We start from the raw sequence: 22,254 nt of genomic DNA, 5'->3' as shown, positions 1-22,254 counted from the left end.
TGAGTTGTTTATTATTATAATAATTGTATTACCGTTATTATTATGCTGTGTATTTACTTTAGATCAAATTATGACACATTTCCAGTACTTGCTGACGGTAAAGAGAAGTACTAACTGAATACTTCTCTTTTTCTTGTCGATTTCTCACCAAACGGAAGGAAACTCATTCATACTTTTATACTTGTGTAATTTTTTGCAGCATTTCGAAACTTTGTGTAACATTTATTTGGGATGAATGGAAGCACAGCTTCTTTATTCTCTCATTGACTGCGCCTGGAAAGATCACACTGATCTTGGAAATCAATCTGTTTCAGTGGAACAGGGGGTATTTCAGGCCTGAGCTCATCGTGCATCAGAACCTGTCCGTCTTTACGCCCGCCTGTCCAAAGTGGTTTCCGAGATGAGTAAACACCTGTCCAGAGCACCGAAACTGCTTCCTGTCATGGATAAGTGGCAAGGAAATAGCATCCTCCTGCCAGAGGGTTACATAACTGCAGGAAATAGCACAAAGAGTGCAATGTTTCCTTATCAGTTTGTGCCAACTGTAGGGATTGCCCATATATTATTTTATATTACTGAAGAAATGGAACTAAGGCCCATAATTAAAATCACAAGCACCCCAGTTTAAACTGGGGCTGAATGTGTGCAGCAGGGTGATGGTTGCACACATGCTCAGAAACAAAGGCCACATAAACAACAGCATACACACACACACACCTCACTGTTCTCAAAGAATGCCTTGTTCTGACAGAACCAATCAAGCAGCTCCTCCTGAGATCAGCTAAGATCAATACACATACAGTATGACTTAAGAACTGCATGCACTTCTCTTTGTTTACCAAGCAACAAAGTGGGAGTTGTGCTTCAGTGGGTGAGTGTTGTATTTGGACAGAGACCAGTTGTGTCAAACAGATATGGTATTGTTGCTTCACTGACTCCGGGTCAGTTATTTATGTTGGTTGGGAACTGAGTCATTGTCTGATGCACAGAAGAGAGTGACACACAACCAGTTATACAAACGAGCCATCTATTAAGGCACAACTGAAGTGTTCATCATCAGCATCACTCGGTCCATCCACTTCATAAAAATCAAGCCTTCAGTCATTATCAAAATGTGTAAATATGTATAACAACTGCAGAAAAGCTAATACATCGACTGAGATTGTTTGGACTTCTGTTTCCAATGTCAAAACCAGAAGGTCGACTGGAAGAAAAGTCCTTAAAGCTCCAGAGCAGCTAAGACTGTGAGTGGACCTTGATATCAGTTTGTCAAGACCAGCATCTACCTCAGTGAACTATCAGAATAATGTTGTCAACTACTACAAGTCGGGCTTCACTGCAGTTTGGTCACATGATTGTTAAATCAACTGTTATACGTATTTTCCAGCACTACTGCTGCCGTTACCCTGTAAATCACTGCTCTATTCTCTGGGCCTTCTTATTTCACGCTCTTGAAGAGGATTCAACAGTCAAACACGTACATCATTTTGCTTTGAAAGAACAGCTGTTGTGTGCGCTAAAGCACAAAAACATCAACCCTTTACTTAACCAGATACAAGTTCACTTAAAGTCATCTACAAAGCAGCTGGTGTTTGCAATCACGACGGTGACTTATGCTGCCTTCTTGACCAGGTCTCTCACAAAGACGATACAAACGAGCACAAAAGTCTAAAGATATTATTCAGTTAAAAATACAAAATGATAAGTCTATTTCTCAAATAACAATCCAAATAGATAAAACGCTGCCTTGAAGTGATAAACTCTTTCACCTTCACACACACAACTTGGTGGATATTGTGCCGAGGAACACAATTAAAGCACACAAACACTTTTCCGTCATATTACATTGACTTAGATTAATTTACTGGAGACTTACCCTAACCGCTACTTGACTAATCTAATCATTAATGTAACCTTTAACCAAGTCGTCCCCCTAAAATGTAAATATTTACGTTATGAGGACTTGTATTTTGTCCCCAAAAGGAAGGTGAGTCCCAACAATGTGACTGTATAAACACTTTTCCATTCCCACCAAAAGTATTACACACACACACACACACACACATACACACACACACACACACACACACACACACACACACACGCAGAGCAGTAAGGTGACACTGAAGCTTTCAGACTTACTTGGCGGTGGGGCGCGTCGACGTGTCCTGGAGGTCTCCAGGGTCAAACAGTTGGGTGCCTTTCAGTCCCAACTCCTCACAGCCACACAGAAACACACTGAGGTTGTCCTGCACGAAACACACACACAGTTTCATCAGGATAAACACACTGCTGGCAGAGACAGAAGGCAACGCGAGGTCAGGTCCATTAACGGCACAAGGTTTTAACTCACTCATCACACACACACACACTTTCTCTCTGACTCACTTAAATTCATACAGTATCATAGAAAATAAACCTTTGGCGTGACAAAGAAAGGAACGTAAAGTCTGGCTCAATAAAAATAGCACACACTGCTAATCTTAACATGGACACATACATGTAAAGACACTTCAATACTCAGTACTTCTAGTATATCTATTCTCTATGCCATAATAACTTCCCTTAAATAAAACATGTCCATAATGAAACTCAATTATAACCTGAAGTCTTAACCCTCAAACAGACATTTACAGACCTATAAACAAACGTTCTTTATAGTCCCAACATGCCCTCATACTTAGGGTGTAACACTCAAATAAGTCCGTACAGATGAAAATATTGGCCAGAGAAGTACAAGAGATGACAGGAGTCCTATTTTAGGGATCTGAACAGGAGTCATCTCGTTTGCTCGCATATAAAAAAAAACAAAAAAACATTCAACACACAAAAATCAGGATACCTGCTCGACAGAAACGTGACACCGCCGGGTTTCGTGGACGGCTTTCGTGAGTCTCCTCTCAAATTACTCCTACTTTCACTCTTCACCTTTTTGCTTCCTTCAAGTGGCTTCCATTTTTTTGTTATCCTCCCTCCTTCACCTGCTTTTCTCTCTCTTCTTCCCTCTCACTCTCTCCCCATCCCCTCCGTCGTCCTCCCTCTCTCCTCTCAGACTCTTTGTGGGATGCAACCTGAGCTGAGCTCTCCTCTCCTATTCCCAGGTTCTCTCTCTCTTTGTTTCTATGCCTCTCTATCATTCAGAGGGCCACAGCCCTTCCCTCTCTTTCTCCCCACCCCTCTCTCTCTCTCTGGGTGTCACCATTTCCTCTCCACCCTGATTGTCCCAAGCGCTCTCTCCCTCCCTCCTCCCTCTCTCTCTCTCCTTCCCTCCCTCTCCCTCTCAAATACATCCATAGACAAAATGCTGTTTTAAATATCCTTTGATGTGCTCAGACTCACACAACTCAAGACTTATTTACATGTCCACACTAGCTGGTGTAAGAATACTTGTATGGCTACGAACACATAAACAAACATACTTGGAAACACTTGTTCTCACGATCTTTCCCTATTCGTAGCAAAACACCAACACCCACCCTGCAGCTTCCTGTGTTTTTGGGACAACGCCATCTCTGCTCTCCTGCTGGCAACCCCGCCCACCAACACACACACACACACCCCTTTGAGTGAGGACACTGCAATCTTTCTTTTTGACAGTTTTTACTCCCCTACTGTGGGTCTCACACTCACACCGCTCATCAAGGTCACATTTGACTTCAAAATAAAAATGCTTCAAGTCCAGTTCCCTCCATGAATATCAATGGGGGCTCTATGTAGGAATATTTTCTAGATATTAGAAATTAAATCATCACTTGTGGAAGAATAAGGGACTCCCTTAGGGAGAGGGGACAGAGGGGACAGTCTATAAACTTTTTAAGACCCAAATAATCCCACTGGATGTAAAATGAAACACCTGAGAGAATTTGTTTTTGTGAGTGCTTTCCCATTTTGCTTATGAACTAATTTCATGATCACACTTTTGCAAACAGGTGGAAACATGTTAAGAGATTGGAAGAATAATAAGTGTCCATGTGCAGGCTTACTTAGTTGCAGTTCCCGTTTTCCTCCTCTCTTCCAGCTGCTCTGCTCGGGAGAGGAACTCCCATGTGGGGGGGAAAGATGATGGAGACCTACGTTTGATGAATTGTCCGGATTATGTACACATGCTCTCTACACCTCACTGAGAGCCAAACTCAATGAGAGCCAGGCCGTCTCGGCTGACCTGATCCCAATGTGATCCAATCTGATCTCGAAGCGTACAGACTTATCAGTTTATGGGTTCTGGCATTAAGAGAACAAAAGTTGCATTTTAAAGACAAGTGTAACCACGGCCTTAGACACTGCCTCAGACACTGCCTCTTCTCTATGAAACCAAGACGCATACATGTGATGAACGATCATGATAAAATAAATATAAACGTTTGCCATAATTCTAGAGCCTCAGCCCCAGACAGCATATTGTGCAATCTTTAAATATTGTCACTGTAAAGACATATTTTCTCTCAGAGAGGGGCCCCTTGGCAGCTATTTGATAAGGAACCACCAAGGAAACCATATTTCCAAGATAATTCATCAAAAAGGGAGCGCTTGTTTAGTCTAGTTTAGCCGGGGCTAGATGGGGATCTGGTGGCGTTGACAACAACAATCGCAGCTATCACAGAGCAACTCAAACTTCAGCAGCAAAACAATGTTGTCTCACAGTTGTTCCGCTATTTTCCAGCTGGTATTTCACACGGTCTGGACTTGAAACAACAAAACATGGCAATAAACAAGCCGACACACAATTAAACTGGCAAATTTAGGAGCAACTGGCATAATGACAAAAATGTAGTGGGTGTTGGCGTGTGCGTGCATGTGTGTGGGTCTTAAGAAGTGAGCATGACTTTTGATTTACAGGTCACTGCCACAGGAAACTAGGCGTCTACCACAAAAGGAATGACTGGAAGCTGAATATGTTTGGAGAAGGATTGGAAGGTAGAGATTGACCCAAAAGCTCCTGTCCACTGCATTGCAAAAAAAGGTTATTGGTGGTAAAATTAACAATAATTTACAACAACTCTAGATAGATGTTGAGAGTTAACAATTTTTAAATTAGCACTAGATAAAAGTGTCAATATAAAGTAAAACCCCTAAAGGCCACATATTCCAAGTTTCAGTATTACTGGCTGTGTGTGTGTGTGTGTGTGTGTTTACACTTACATGTGTAAGAGGGTGTGTGAGAGAAAGAAAAGGCGTTCTTTGAACACAACCCTCATTGTAATCAATATCCGACAACCACGATTAGACCACCAAGGTTTCTCAGGGAAGAGGATCAGTGCTCACGCCCTGATTTTGGACCTTGACAGAATCCAGAGGGAAGCCTTTCAGGATGAGGAAACGAGCCACTTGAGTGTCAGTGAGATATGCTCACGATTCTTTTTCTCTCCTTGCGAAGGACAAAACCCACAAATAAGACAAGAGGAAGGTGAAGAGGGAAAGCCCCAGCATGATGCACTGTGTGGCCTGAGTGTCGGTCAATATGTAACGAAAAATTACATCACATAAACAAAAAAGATATGTTTAAGTTATTTTAGAAAATATGCTGCTCTTAACGGAGGTGATGCTCGGTACAAGTCTGGGTCACAATTCTAAAAATGAATGAATAAATAAATAGGAGATCCATATTAAAAACGTCTAACTAAGTAATGGGTTTGTTTTATAAATATATGTTTAGCTGACTAAAGTAAACACTTTGTATCATTTTATTATCCGGTTATTTTCAAGTAAAACCCTCTTAGTATTTAAGATTTAAGCTTAGACTTTTGCATGACTGACAGGGCTCTGAAAAGTTGAATCTTAAGATCCTAATGCTGATAACAAGGTTTTTACATAACAGTCTGAAGTGCCTTTTCTTTCTACATGTGCGTCACTGTTGCTCTAAACTTTATGTGTGGAAAACAACACATTTTCAAACATGTGAATTACTACCATTGAACTTGCAGTGTCTGTTTACACACCGTAAAACAGGAGCATACCAGTCGACCCAGAGACGGCTGGGAACAGACCATGCAACAACCAACCTGTTCAGACGAACACTGAGCCATACAGGGCCGAGCTGCCAAAGCACTGAGGTAGCTGCTCTAATTACTAAACAGCCAAACCTCCTCAGAGACTCATTTTCCCATTAGCCCCCAAACAGGAAGGGGGAGTCGCCTGTGTTTTATTACGATGGTCCAGATAACAGCAGAGCGCTTGTTTATGTGTTTCTCACCTCTTTAATCACAGCCGAGAGGAAGAAAAAACCCAGCAAAGCCACAGGAAGAAGCCGAGGCCCAGAATTATAAAAACTTACTTATAGAGGGTCATATTGTTTAGACTGGAATTAAACCAGCAGGTGTTATTTTGTATTTTCCCTTTAGTATGTTGTCCTCAAACTACTACTGTAAACATGTTGTCTTCAGTGGATGATTTATCTACCCCCGGTGGGCCAGTCAGTAATGGTCATGTAATGTTTTTCGTCCTGCAACTGCACTGCCTCTCCTTAGACCACTAACTAACTAGCAAACAGTTAAAAAACCACACAATCTGAGACGCATATATTTTTGTATCAACGCCTCATTTGCACTCTCAAAAAGTATGGATAAGCAATAAAAATGGTCCCATTTGTTGGCATTACTGAGTCCACCTACTTATCGATTTAACTTTTAATGTGAAACTGCTAATGAAGTTAAAATTTTAACATTTGTTTTCTGCAGCTTTGATTTGTCTTTTGAAAAATCAAGATTTGACAGCTAAACCCTCGATTAAACAACTTATGAACGTTAAAAGTATTCACAGCATATTGCAGCTTTGTAGATACAATGGCACTGCAACCCGATGGATATATGACCAACCAGCACAGACTAACTGATTAGAGTCCATTAGGCTACAAATACAGGAAGATTTGATCAATGTGAAGAATGCAGGATAGCAGAAACAGATAAAGAAAAGATGACAAAAAACAAATAAGAACATTAGGGTGGAGAGAACAGAAGCTTTTGGGGTTAATGGCTCGACAGGATAATCAATTGTTATTCTAGCGGTGATTGTATGGGGGATAAAAAAGGCCTGTAAAGAATGTGGCTGTGTAATTATCAGACACTTGTAAAAAGCCAGAGACGGCTCATTGGCTGCAATTAGTGACGCCATGAGATAAGAAAACCATTTAAGTCCCGCACAGATGTTATGATCCGTTTTGTCCCACTGTGATCCAAATAATACTCAGCTCCCTTGACACTTCAATTCCATTTTAACCTGCTATGTCTGTCATAGTGACTCAAAAGATAACTCGAGGTCAACCTCTATCGATGTCATTAAGGAAATAAAACAACCTGTAACCTTTAATTTCTTAAATTACACTAATGTGGCCTGTTGTTGATGATAAATGAGAATTGAAGAGAAGAAATAACTCAGTATGTGGCCAAGTAACCATTTAGTGATCAGTACTGTTACACACCGATAAATACAAAGTTATTTTCTTGATCATTCATTTCTGTAGTGTAACCTGGTGTATACTAAACAAGATAATCACCAAAATACCCACAATGTTTTTATAGAAACAGTCTTTGACACAGAAGTTAGGAATGCAATTAAGAGCAAGTTAGGCAGGAAAGAGAGACGGAAGTACGTTCAGCGCGAGTTCCAATGCGATCAACTTTCAGTGTGGCTCTGTTTACGTGCCGGACCTGGTCCTGAAAGGTCACTTCATCCAGATCAAGGTTGGCATGAAAGGGCTCCACTGTACTACACCGTGCTCTACTCTGAAATGTATCAGTGTTCAGTCTCCTCAACTTCACAGGCTCTCTTTCAAAGCAGGAGGCAAGGAGAAGATTCTTTAAAAAAATATGGACAACAACGTACATTATTCAGTTCAGGTTTTAGCATCTGGAAGAAATGTCTTCCTGCTCAAGATGAAAAAATATGTTTTGACGCAATGCAATGGAAAGACTGGAACATACGCTCCTGCCGATAGGTAATGTTTTTATATGAGAGATATTTATTTCTGTTTTTACAGAGAGGGAGTCTACAGATGATCTGTCTCACTCTACACACAGTGAGCCGTTAAGGGCTCCGTGTGGCACACGGCTGCTGAAACGGACAACTTTCCGCTGCAGGTACCTGTAATCAAACCCAGATTACACACCTGGTACCGTAGAATGCATGTCACATGATCGTTGTCAGTGTATGTCTGTATTACCAATTATTTTCTTGTCGGCACTAAGTTTATTCAGTGCGTGTTCTGTGGATATTTATAACCAAGAATGAAAAGAAATGTGGCAAACTGACAGAAATTCACGCTCAAACATAAATAACCTGAACAGATACAACAATGAAGTTATATGGTGACGTACTTTATACGAGGCGTCTGGAGTATGACAGGGCTGGAAACCTTTAGCACTGAATAATACTGTCTGAAAGCATCTCTAGAGAGGGAAACAAACGCTAAAAAAGGAGAAAAAGATGATGTGACAAAGAAGGAAAAGCAAAAGACAGAAAAAGAGCCAAGAGGATGACAGGACCCTTAAGTTTGAGTGGAAATGCTCTTGGGTTGAGTTAAGGTAGAGGACTCACCAGGCCAGCTATGGGTGTTGGAAGCCTGTTAATTTTCTTCACCAGGCCGGGTTTAATAGAGCTCAGCAACCTGACAAAAGACACACAGAGAAGGCATCACAAGCTGAATTTGAATTAAAATATGAAACAAAAACGCAGAGTCACGCCTTTTAAATTAGTCTTCACGACAAGTTGTGTTGAATATTTCCAGAGTAAGTTCAAACCTGCCAGCAAAAGAGATAAAGAGTGTGTGAATTGGTGTATGCGTCCCTCTTTGGAGAAAGAGGGGTAACAAAAAGGGAGAAATAAACATGTTCTTTTGAGGGTCCCACAGTGGCATCTGGTAGGTTTATAACGACACAGATCCTAAATCAGAGTGCAGAATCTCCTTCCACCCACTGGGAGCTGTTAAATAGTTTCAGTGCACTTCATATCGCACTGAACCACCAGGTGAAGAGGTCTGACTTTCTGCTGTCATCTCATCTCATGTGCACGCACACACACACACGCAGAGAAGGAAAACGTTTCTTTAGAAAGTTACAGTACATTCTTGCAATCTCAGACTGCTTGTCAGTCACGAACAAGGCACGGTTTCAGAGTTTCCTCGCTCTCTTTGTCTCCAATTTCATCTTTTGTGCATGTTTTCATCAGAGGAAGCACTGTAATGATTCTGCCCTGTAAAAGAAAAGCCCACCCTTGGATACTATTACAGTATTAGATATCAGCGGCCCTGTGATGTTGCTGATGGCATTCCAGCAGGTATTTTGCTATGAACTAGTGTAATTTACCTTTCTGGTGAACGCTCTTCCCCTCATATTGCCTCCTCTACTTTGGCTTCAGTTGGAGACTTCCTGCTGTACTGTACGTTTCCTAGTATAACTTTCAACAACCCCAAGATAAGGGCATACTCAGTGATACATACAAGATGTGTAGGTGGGGAGAGTGGGCAGTGGCAACAGTGAAAACGATATTTCCAAAGAAAGACTTGAAAGACTGCCTGGAATGAGAATAATGCGAAAGTCTGCTTTATTTTATTGTGTATATTTACTCCCCAAAGTTAATTCAGTAGATTTCTCCATTTCATCATCTCTTCCCAGATGGAATGGTAAACATGACTTGAGATTTAACCCTTGTGTTGTCTTGGGGGTCAAAATGACCCGTGTACGAGTGTATATGTATGTGTGTTGATGGGTCATTTTGACCCCCAAGACAACACAAGGGTTAAGTGATTTAAATATTTAAGACATTTGAAAATAATTAATCCACATAGTTGCCAGTTATCTGCAGGAATATGAGGCCTATTTGTGTCCAGTGAAGCGCGTCACAGTTCAAACTTGTTACTGCATCAAAAGGAAATGCCAATGACGACGGGAGAGCGAGCGAGAGAGAGACAGACACTTCCTGGACTTTAAAACACAGACAAAATCAAAACAAACAGAGCACAAGCAACATAAATACATCATCTTATGAGGGACGAACACATTTCCTGACGCCTTGTGTATCAAAGATAAAAAGAGGAAGAGGTTATGGAGTGTTTCACTTGTGGAAGTAGTGAGATTCAAAACAAGCCGAACACAGGAAGTCAAACATGCTGTGTCCTCTGCTGCTTGAATAGCGTTTACATGCATTACTTCACTTAACGCTTGCACAGAGTTATAACAAAAGGGATGTAGGGTGATGATTAGACCCCAAGTAAATCAAATTTGCAATCATATAGAGTAGAGAAAAGAAGCAAATCTTCACATTGGTGAAGCTGGAACTAAATTGCTTGATAAATGACTTAAATTATTAATTAGTTATCAGAATAGGTGTCAATTAATGCTCTGATTGACTAATTCATTTCACAACTATAGTTGGTGATTGTAACTGACCTTTCATATCTAATGCATCCGACTGATATAGATTTTGTTAATATTATTTCCTAACTGTGTGAATCACACATTGAGAGAACAATATTATGGCCCGATTTTTATAGCCTGTAGTTACCTCTAGATGTTGTATGATATCCAAGAAATTCCAAAACCAGTGGGGACACTTTTAAATTGGTTATGATGTCTGTGTTCACAATGAAGATGGTGTAAACATCGGGGTTGTGCAACTGAACTCGATAGACAGGAATGTGGAAGAAGCGTCTCTGCGTGCTTTCAGTCTCATTGTAGCACCTCGCCTAATTATGAGTGTTCAGACAAGAGTTCACGGTGTCGCAGTGGAGGACAATTTGACATGACAGCAGTCTCTCTGATCACTGGACCACGGTGGTGTAACAAGTCAGAAAAGCCTGATGTTCTTCCTATTCATTCTGAAACAAATGTGGTTGTTCTGGGTGAACGTAAGTGTTTTTGCTTTTAACTTCTTGTTAAGGTAAGGAAGGAAGCACCAAACTGTATACATTATAAACCTATACATTTGAATGTTATTATTTTATGCAAGAAGAAGGGAGTGCTCTCTTGATCTATTTGTGAACATTATGATTCTGACCCTTGCCCTCCTACTCTCTGGAGTGGAGCTTTCTTTAGTGTTGCACCCTTTTTAAGTCACCATACACCACAATATGATATCAGTGCCTAAAATAAAACAAACTGAGTCAGATTAAAAGAACCTATATTTCACAGCCACTGACAGACAGCAGTTTTCTTAATTAAGGAAGAGAATAAAAACAACAAAGATAAAAGCCGAAGATACAGTTTGTGGACAATTTAATTAAGGCAGCTGGAGAAGAATAAAAATACCGTCAGAACTTACTCGCATAGCAGTATCCCATTCTCCAAACCTCCTTTGAAGTCCTTGTCACCAAAGCATCTTCCTGTGACAGCCTATGGAGAAAACAAAGGGAGCGAGTTAGCAAAATATATATCGATAACAGGGCTTAAGAACAAAGAAGCATGACATCAAATTACCACGTCAGTATCTGAAGCTGAAGTCGAGACAAACAAGCGCCACTTGGAAACCAAGAAACAGCCCGACAACCTTTACAAACACTCCTTTTTACGTCTTTCCTTCACGGTAAATCCTCAGAACGGTATGGAGAGGCGCACAAAGAGCTGCCGGCCGTATATCAAGTCTCTCTCTAGTAAGCAGCGCCAAACACTAACAAGCTTGACATAAGCCGCAATCATCCCGACCAAATGGCTCTGGCAGGCTAATGTGTTGTGACAGAGGACTTATTGGGTAATAGTTACCGAGACCCTCTGAGGAGGAGAAGCCGCCTGTTTGCATGTATTTACATGACTACAGTGCATTGGCAGGCATGCATTATCCTTTTTTTTTTTTTTTTACACAAACATTCCAACACATTGTAAATGCTTCTTATTTGTTGTAGGACATGAAAGTGCACAAAACGCCCGGGGCGGCAACCTTGTTCACGTTCCAAATATGTAAACGTTTCAGTCACAGCAAAGTTTATCAAACAAACTAAATCTAAAATTGAGGGTTTCTGCTTAAGTTTTGACCTTTTGCATTTGTTTACGCGAGTAAACGGGACATCTCATTAATGCGTTTGAAGTCCCACATGAAAACACACAAACATCTCCAGTGCAAACAAACAGCAGTGAAATAATTGTCTCCCACTCCATAATATCTGCCGTTACGGGACATTTAGCACCAGGCCTACTTAACATCCATTTATTCTCACAAACACTGGCAGGGATTTGGCCATAAAAAAAAAATCCCCCCCGACCCCGTTGGACTGCTGGTTTGAAAGCCAAAACAATTAAAAGATTACATTTCCTGAGAGTTTCTTTTACATTTATTTGCACAGCTGTGGAAGGAAAGTGTGGAGGAGTTTCTGGGCCGGTTTCTGTGCGCTTCTTGGCTTCGTCTGGGATCCTGATTACAAAAGAAATGGACTGCTGTGTGTCACCGAGTAGGCCGACAGTAGGCCTCATTTCTGCTGCTGCTAGGGGGGTGAGAAAGATTGCCCCCTAAATATTGACATTTAGCTATTCACTGCCACTATTCCCTACTGTGCCAGCATTTGCAAACATTGTGTTGTGCGCCTGGTGTTAACAGCACTAAAGTGACGAGAGAGGCCACACAGTACAAACATATGGTTCTATGATTACAGTCATGAACCTGCTCTGCAGGAAGACACAATATTTGCTGAATTAAACATCTTGGTAAGTGGCACATGTGTTACATCTAGTTTGTTTAATCTGTTTGGGGGGGGGGGGAACTAATTGTGATAATGACAATTTGTGGTTGTAAAAAAGGGGGCTCTAATGGAGCCCAGATAGCTGTTTAATACATTTGAAGTCCTCATGTTAAGCTAATAAGCTTCATATGTACCACACAGAGAGTTGCATCAATTTTCTCAGACAGCAAATTAGCTCACTGTCCCGAAATAAACTACTCTTTAAAACATATAGTAGAGCTGCAGGAATCAAATGACGTTTAACGGGCTAGTTAACACAGACAGCCTTATATTGCTGGACGTCATTTTCTCAGTTAGAAAAACTTTTTGACGATTAATTTAATCAATGAGATTAATTCTTTCTCCAGATCTGCCACTGGAAAATGTTTGGGAAATAAGTTCAATATTTGGTGTGCAACTGCACGACTAGACTATAACAGATGGTAGATAACATCATGTAGTTTTACACATGAGTAAATTACATCCCCAGGTGTAAATGTACAGAAATCCTAGAGATGGAATGTTACAGGGATCATACACATTTTGACCAATGGATTTCCATGACTTTTCCATGACTTTAAACCAAATTTCCATGGCCAAACATTTAGTGAAATCTCAGTGTATACATGAAAAAGTGGTTGCTGCAGGGATTGAACCTGTGTATTTGTGAGAACAGTGTTGAATAACTAGGGCAGTTCTTCACTAACCATGTCATTGAGTATGAGTGCACGGGGAGATTACAGTGTCACACCACCTTCACACGGAGAGATTACAGTGTCACCACCTCAACATAGATTTGACTACAATTTGAGGACAGCATGCAGGCAAGAGCAGGAGAAGAGTTAAGGGCACACCAGGACTCGTCATTATGATGTGAAAAAACTTCTGGAAAATGTACTCCTGCGTACTCACAGGAGGTATTGTAAAAAAATAAAAATAAAAAAAATTTGGAAACAGAAACTGCTCACACTCATGATTTAATAATAGAAAGATGACGAGACTCAAATATGTGTCTGCATTTGAAGGGAACAAATTTACAGATTCAATAAATCCCCAAAATAACTAAATGGGACTCTGGTGGGACCCACACCTCCAGGAGGGAACCGGTGTTTTAAAAGGTTAGGTCATATAATATTCCGTCCTTTGGGGTTCATCTACATTAACATAAATTGCATATAACGTTCTGGCTATGACAAGAAAATGGCAGGGATTCCGTTGTTCTCATTATCTTGCTGCTCAGTTTGGCAGTGACTGCAGAGCTGCTATGGACCTTGATTCATGTACATCTGTTGCTCCCATAGGTGTCACCCAGAGCTGAAGTGCCCATGAAATTCCCGAGGGGGAGGGGAGAAATACAACTGAATCAACATTTCTTTCTCTTTGCAAATGCGCTGTGGAAGAGCACAAGCACACACTTTAAGCAGACCATCCAGTACTACAGTTACCATCAGGAGGCTGATTGACAGTGGGCTTTGTTTCCTAGTGGAGAGCATTACCTTCCTGTCTAATAAAACACCTCCTGAGTTACAGCAGGAAGCTCCAGCTGTAGCACCATTGCTGTAAAAGTTGAGGTGGTATATTCAGTTCACATGCAAGTGTTCTATACTACTAGTTTCTGATCTCAAAAACAAATCATCAGATAGGAACATTAGGATACAAACAGTTTGATATGAACCGTACGTGACAAATTAGATATTTTTAGTGGAATTTAAACAAAAGACAAAAGTAAACAAACTTGAGCTGTAGCCTATATGATCAGACGGCGTGTTGTTCGTGGTATTAACGAGTAAGAACCACATAAATTTACATTATGTTTAATGTGCAGCATCTAACCCTACAAGCTCATGTTTAGAGTGAACTTGTGTGTTTGTTTGCTCATACAACAAGCTAAGCTGTAGGACAAGACATGTGCTCATGTGTGCATGTAAAGGACACTTTAACAGGAAAGCTGATGCGGGTTGTTGTTCAACTGTCTGTGGCTTTTGTGTTGTTTCGCAGGCTCCTGTCTGGCTGGTTGTGACCGTCTGCTCTGCCGATGATAGACCGTTGACGTTACTGCTTTATGCAAGATTTGGTTGGCTGTATTGAAATCATTTCTCCATCTACAAAGTCACATCCACATCCATAAAATTTCCCCTTTTTGGTCTATGATTTTAAAACCAAAAGTATAACACAGAACAAGTGATTTAGAGATCATGCTGTAACTTTAAATGAAGTCAAACAAAGGCTGCATCCTCAAAACGCTGGAAACGTCTGGATCTGAACAGTGTTTTCAAACCACAGCGGGGTCATATGAGGGGATTCAATTATAAAAGAGGAATGTGTCGCCCTCGTTGTTTTCAGTGGAACGTCGCCCGCATTGTTTCACAAACAATCAAACGATGCCGGTCGGCTTTTTCCCGTCCTTTTCACTTCCTTTTTTTTGGAATCCCATCATGTCCAAACTAAAGTCATTGTCATGCATTCATGTCCAAAGCGGTCATTGCCATCATAGTACCCAAAAAGAAAAGCCTTTCTACAGTTTGTTGGTTTAAAAATGCATGAATGAAAATTCAGTTTCTCTGAATCTTTTTTCTGCTTTGATGCATTATAAAATAGAAAACCCGATGAAGTTTGAGCATGAAAACTCCCACGAGACCCCGCTTTCATGTCCTATCAATGTGATGACAGGAGACTCCTCCACGGTCAAATCATGTCTGGCAGTGGATCACAATTCAAAGACAATATACTGAAATAAAATCGCCAAGAAATAAACAAAGTTTAAAAACAGGATACAGATGAAAAATTGCAAGTCCACACACCAGCCAAAGCAAGAGTTGTCCTTCAAACAGTGATCAAGTCCACGGCTGTGTATCAGTACTCGTACATCTCCCTGTCCAAACTAGCTTACTCCAATCCCTCTACCCTGGGGGGCATCCAATGAAAACAGATCTGTTGCATTGCAGCAGTAATCTCAGAGGCTCTGCGTCGGACAGTTACCTGTCCCAAATTAACGACCAATGATACAAGGTCGGAAACAAGTTGGTTTACGTGACTTGGGGAAAATAAATCACCACTTACTTCAAGGCCCTGAGGCGAAGTACGATCAGTCTGTTAAAGAGCTGACAGCTGTTGCCTCAAGGGCTGGTGAACATAAACAGAGACATGTGCTTCAAATGCACACGCCTGCTTCAGAGTCACACGCCTGCTTTGTGGTCAGAAGCATTCTTCTTGACAGGATGTCGTCGTATGTGTGTTGCATAATCCTGACTGCATACAACAGTATGCCTCCTTGTTCAAGTACGCATGTAAAGTCTTCTGGCCTTCAGATAGTAATCTTGTTAATTCAACTTGGCAAGAAGAGAGCTTAATCTGTAAATGCTTCTGATTCACAGGACAAAAAAAAAAAAACACAATGTGCAAACTGTGCCATTCAGAAATACAAACTGAGCAAGGGCAATAGAAACAATACTGCTGACGCATGATTTGTTTAGTCTGGTGTCTTCTTAAAGCAAGAGACACAACAATGAATCCACTCAATCTGATCAGTATTGAAGAACCTAAACCAACTGTTTCCTGACAAGATAAGACACTGCTCTTGGCCGAGAAAAACTGAGTCATCTTATCATCATAAAAAGATTTAAATTGTGTATTTGGCTTCAAGAGAAAAAGGTTTTGATGGAAAAAAAACACCATTATTGAAATTGTTAACATCTGAATTTTTATGAGGGGGGAGGACGGCCCTCTGGCTGGAGGTCCCCTTAACTCATGGAGTTTCAACAAGTTCAGCCAAAAGTCAGGAGCAGTATCTGCCTGCGGTCAATCATCCGGACCTTTTGATAAGCTGCCACCACAGCGGGGATCCCCCATTGTGACTATGGACTGCCTGCTCTGTGCCCAGTGTGTTGGCATGTTGGTGGATCGACTGAGGGGGAGGGAGAAGAGGATGTTAGATGGTACTTCAAATAGTCCGTTTCACAGGAGTACATAACTAGAATAAAAGGATGAGAACTTTGAATGCCTCACAGAATGTTACATTAAAGATGAGCTACAAAATATGATAAAGACAGCACATGTTATCAGGGATATGTTATAATCCATGTTGTACAAAAGTGCGCTACAACACGCCGTTAAAAACCTTTCCTTTCAGAGCATAACAGAGGTTCTAAAGGCATCTGGGGCCAATGTGGGCCTGGAAAACTGAATAGCTTGTGTATCTTTTCCCTTGTTGCCAGATTTTAGCATCCATCATGGGGTTTCCCCGAGTTGGCAGAGGTTTAAGAAGATTTGGGCTAATATTGGATCATGCTTCTAAATCCTGCATGGCTAAATCCCCACAATCAGTCATAGATCCAACAATTTACCGTGTCAGAGTGATCTGGAGACAGAGACGCCAGCAGATACAGTAGAATATAAAGTAGTAAGAGCCAGAAGGATGATAAGACGAGCACGTTCACACAATCTCGAGCCAAATATAAGAAAACTCTGACTAGTGATATTTTATTAACACAAACGCAATGATTCATGGTCCCTCAATGGGCCACGCACACGGAAAGCATTCACTCACCCAGTGTAGACATCTGATGTCAGCATGTGTTTACAGAAGGCCGACTACAAACACCCCACTTTTCCTTTTTGGCGGGAGTTGAGACGGATCGCTCCGAGGAAGCAGCGGAATTTTGAGATCAATTGAGTCAAGCTGGAGCCGCTGCCGGGCCAGAGACAATGAACAAGAGAGTATTATGAAACAGGGATCATCACAGGTAATGCCAGTTAATAGAGTATAATTGGCTCACTATTATACAGCGGAAATCAGCACTGGAGCGCGACAGTCCAATCCCAGATTCGGACCACGGCTTCTGAGGGTTATTATCAGACTGAGCTTAAAGAGTCTGCTTCCATCAAACCAGTCTGTTAGAATAAAATGTGTAATGGCTGACATCTTGAGAGACCACCTTGCAAAAAGGTATAATGACCTCCGTCAGGTAAAGGACCAGACGTTGATTCAAAAAGCATTCAGCTACAAGACCATCACATCATTTTCTAAAAGAAAGCAAATGTGAGAAAAATTATGTGTGGGGCCGAACGTTACGCAAGTCTACCATTCACATGTGCCAACCACACACTGCAGGCAGCAGCAATGCATTATGGTGATGTGTAGTCATAGAGAGCATAATAAAAGGAAAGGAAGACAAATAAGTGTGCCGTTCAAGTGGGGAGAACAATCACCCTGAGCCAGATCACTCAGACAGAAATTCTTGGTGGTATAAAACCCAACATTGACCATGAAGAAACAACATTTTATGAGAACTCTAACAAATAACCAGATTGTTTACACTGTAAACAAGTTGTACGACTCTTTACAGTATACTGATGTTCATGTTCACACATGTTGAAGTATGTGAAGAGGGATACAGCTCGGCTCCTTATTTTCAAGTATCTAAAAACACAAACACAAACACACACACACACACACACACACACACACACACACACACACACACACACACACACACACACACACACACACACACACACACACTTTCTGCTGCACAAACGTTCCCAGGCAAATGGAGGATCCTGTGAGAGTCATTTGGTGTGGGAGACCTTACACAACCCCTGATTACTCATGTAGTGCTCCTACTCAGCAAGACGCACTGGTCTCATCTGATCAAAAGCAACAGTATATGTACATGTTAGACTGGGAGTGGTGTGTACATAATTTCATTGACTAAAGAGCATTTTTTGCTCTTTAGTCTAAAGACACCAAGACTAAAGACTAAAGACACTATGTTGAGTGCAGACTTGGTGCAGACAGATGGACAGTTGTGGGGATTAAACCCATGATCCTCACGTCTCATTACAAGACAATCCACTAAGGAACTAAACCAACCTACAGGCTACAGACAAGACATGAGAAAATAATATTTATAAATGACACAAGAATCCTTTGACATTTCCCTTTATATATTTATATTATATTTTCATTAAAGCTCATTGTTGAGCACATTTGCCTGTAAGCACACGTGGAGGTTCTCCATGGTTGACCACAGCAATAAGGCAAATTACTTCTGCAGAACGTCAAAGAACTCCCCAGCAGACTCACTGTAACGACTCCAAACATTTGAAATAATAACAATAGAAAAATAAAATAAAAATCAGGGGTAGTCACACGCTTAATTAGAAACCGTAAAATAACAACACTTCGGGGAATAATGATCCGTCAGCTGCTCGAGCCAGCAGGAACACATTTCCCCAGAGTGGAGCTGTTTTCAATGTCACGCCTTGGCCTCTGGAGACGAGCCCACTGACTGTATGTCTGTCTGCTGTTTGTCTTCACACTGTAAATATGGAGACCACCTGGAATTTTGGTCCATACATTCTCTAACTTCAAATCACTATTTTAGCACACACAAAGAGCAGATTTAAGAATAGACTGTTTGTAGGCTCAAACTAAAAATGTAACTACGGGCAGAGGATGGACAAAATAATGATTGTGGACTAAAAATGTTCACCATAAAAAAGGTACTTTGAAGTAACACTAACAACACCGCAAACTCCAGTACCAAGATTGGTGTATAACTTTTTACAATGTAGTATTTTATTTGTAGAACAATTATTAATTATTCTTATTTGATATACAGCAGTAAACCTGTATCCAGGTACAGATGATGTGATGTGTTACAGTCTTGTGCTGTTTACATACATTTATAGAATACAGTGTTGTTCTCGTCAGGATTGCAATTAAAAAAAACAATGTCTATGTAGCTATTTGGAGACATAAAGTCTTAAACCAAACAAAGCGAGTGGTTTTAGTTTCAAGCTAACATTTGGTTCAAACACAATCAAGCCAACCACTTTCCCAATTTACAGTACCGGTATACAGTAAAATGAAGATTGTTCTAGTCAGTGAATAACTCTAGTCAAAGCCAAAACCATCAAGGCATGGCAGGCATAAATGATAATCACAATATTTATATTTAGGGAAAAAAATGTTTTATTTGACTTCAGAGCACAGCTTTCCCTTCCACATTGTTCTACTTTTCTGCCAATCAAAAAATAGTTGCATAATTGGAGAAAGACTGATTCACAGTGCATCCCCGACAAGCAAAGTAAAATTGGACCGAAAATCTAAATCAACACAGCACTGCTTCGACCTTCACGTTGTGCTCCATTTCTGCGTCAAAATAAGACTCCAAACAAGGTTCTTCTTCAGCTGAATTCATAGCATTTCATTTAATTTGGACAGTCTGCTCCCTGACAAAACTAGTATAATAAAGTACATCTCTCTTCTACTCTGGACTGCAGCTTTTTTGCAAACTTTTTCATAGGATGTTGCTGCAGGGTGCGCACACCACGCAGCCAAAACATCTTGATCGCCCCCCCTGGAGGCTGGCTGTTAGTCTAGGAAGCACTTTGATTTGATTTTTTTTTTTTAGCAGACCACGTGTTGTAAATGTCAATCATGTTCGTTTAATTGTGTGGAGCCAAAATCGTGAATTTGATAAATGTTCAAAGAATTGTTCGACCCTATCCTGAGTGCTGACAATCTGAGTTCTCTGGTGTTGAGAAATTGATACTGATGCCGTCAGACCACTGATCAAGATAAAATATAGTTTTCTGCAACAGTTGTGTCACCCGATCACAAGAAAACTTGCAGAGCAAGCACGAAGTAACACACACCGTGCGGAACCTGTCGTATTCAACTAAACCCTCCGTGATGGTAGTTCCCAAAGACAAGTGAGGAACTCGGAGTGCGAGAAAGTTTCCCTGGCGTGAGCCGTATGACACGTCGATGTTAACACTGCTTCAACAAGACACGCGCGTTCAAAAGGGCAAATTATAACTCTGCTCCTTTTGTCTCTTTTCGTCGCTCTCAGTAAGGGAGTGGACTCTAACGAACAAGCTACTTCGAAATTTGCTGGTGACACATGTCATCCAAGTATGTTGTGAATCACCTTTAAAAAAGGTCCTGAAGGTGCATTCTTTCCCTTTCTAGCATCAATCAGACTTTAAATGCATAGTGTCAGTGTATGTCAAGGACAGTTAAACACATGATGTCAATAGGGAACCATGCGAGAATTGCAGGCAAAAAAATGTGGCTCTTCAGCAGAGTATACTTTACTGGATATTGTTTTAGCTCAAGGTCACAGTCCAATGAAAGATAAGTCAAGCATCCAACTATTTGCTGCATTACCAGCCAACAACATTGTTAAAAAAAAAAAAAAAAAAGTAAAGTAATTGGGACTTTAACCAATTACTATGGCCATAATGCAAACTGTTATTCTGCACTCAGTTACAATGTAATTGCAAACACAGTTTAGCGAGGAGAACACGTTACTTTTTTGTTATGTTTCAGTGGTTCTCCATGGATTTTAAACCGCCGTTGACCTTGTTAGATTTCTCGGTTTGGGTCTTGTTCTCGGCTTCCTTTCACATGAAAGATGAAAAGTTGAATGGCCTCACGCTAATGTTCACGTAAACTCATTGTTTGAGGAAGCTCGGAACTAAACAAGGTTGACTTTCAGATGTCTAAAGAATGAAGCATGGCAGTCTCATGTTTGTAGTCTGCACAGTCTCCTGTTGAACATCCTTACATTAAAGAAAATACAGATACAGTATTCGACACTAAAGCAAGCGCTTTATAGTTACAGCTTCATAGATATATGACAATATATTATGCAACACTGAGGACAAGAGGAAATAATCATCCTAGACAACAGAGAAGTGATCAATATATCACTACGTTGACAAGGTAGTAGGGCTGAATAATTAATCTACATTTGATCAAAATCACAATAAGGCCTACTGCAATTTGCACATCGCAGCAGGTGCATTATTTGTAAAATGTGTGTCTAAACACCCTTTTTGTATTATTTTGCTGCGCTGCAGAGTCCTCTTTGTTTGGTAAAGATCCACACAAAAATATCATCATAATCATTCCAATATGTTTTTCCAATGAAAGTGATAATAATAATGTAAAACAGTGAGTAACAGCTCTGATTCAGATCATCCTCTGAGCTCCTCTGGTCCAGCACATGTGTTCACAGGCCGGTTTCTATAATTGCAGAAGTGGTTCTTGATCATGGTGTGTTGAAATGCTACTTCTTTGACAAAGTAAAAAAAAGAGGACTCAAAACAGTGTATATTCATAATACACTGACAAAATCATTCCAATCAGTTTAAACTTAACCCACAGCAGAAAATGTTTTCTTTACAACTGTGTCTATCACATTGTGGCAGTGATTGTTACTCAATGAGGCAAACAGCTTAGCAAGTGTGCCACACACTCCCACACTGCAGCCTTTCATTGGTGCCATTTCTCCTTAGGCTCGCCCAGGGCTGTTGTATATTCAGCTGTGAATCAAACCGTCTGCCAGAAGCACCAACGTTATGCATAACATCTCTAAAAGTTCAAAAATAAAATGTAGTTTCTAGGTTTGCAAACACACACCAAGCTATGACCATGTGACATTTGTAACAGTGTGCTCTTTGCATTCAAACCATACACCTGGCATTCAGGCAGAGGAGACTGCTTGCTTCCAAACTTGTTTTCTTAAGAGCTTTAACAGTCTGAATTCCAAAGCTCGGTTCCCATCTTTATGCCTCCCGCTCCCCTCGACCCTCGATAAGCCCCT

The 22,254-nt window shown here is 40.8% G+C and overlaps 1 protein-coding gene across 1 annotated transcript in view; it reads right to left on the bottom strand.

Annotated features, from left to right (window-relative positions):
* LOC306745742 (LIM and calponin homology domains-containing protein 1-like) overlaps positions 1-22,254 on the bottom strand; it is a gene marked incomplete at its 5' end in the record, with an annotated part of 77,357 nt that overhangs the window by 35,747 nt on the left and 19,356 nt on the right. Inside the window, 3 exons of the mRNA XM_079228582.1 lie at positions 2,143-2,249; positions 8,530-8,599; positions 11,251-11,321. Of these exons, the coding sequence (XP_079084708.1) occupies positions 2,143-2,249; positions 8,530-8,599; positions 11,251-11,321 (248 nt within the window). The remainder of the gene's footprint in view (positions 1-2,142; positions 2,250-8,529; positions 8,600-11,250; positions 11,322-22,254) is intronic.

Source organism: Taurulus bubalis (assembly GCF_910589615.1).
Source record: "Taurulus bubalis genome assembly, chromosome: 13".
In the NCBI taxonomy this organism is placed as follows: Eukaryota; Metazoa; Chordata; class Actinopteri; order Perciformes; family Cottidae; genus Taurulus; species Taurulus bubalis.
This window is presented reverse-complemented; position numbering and strand designations above follow the sequence as displayed.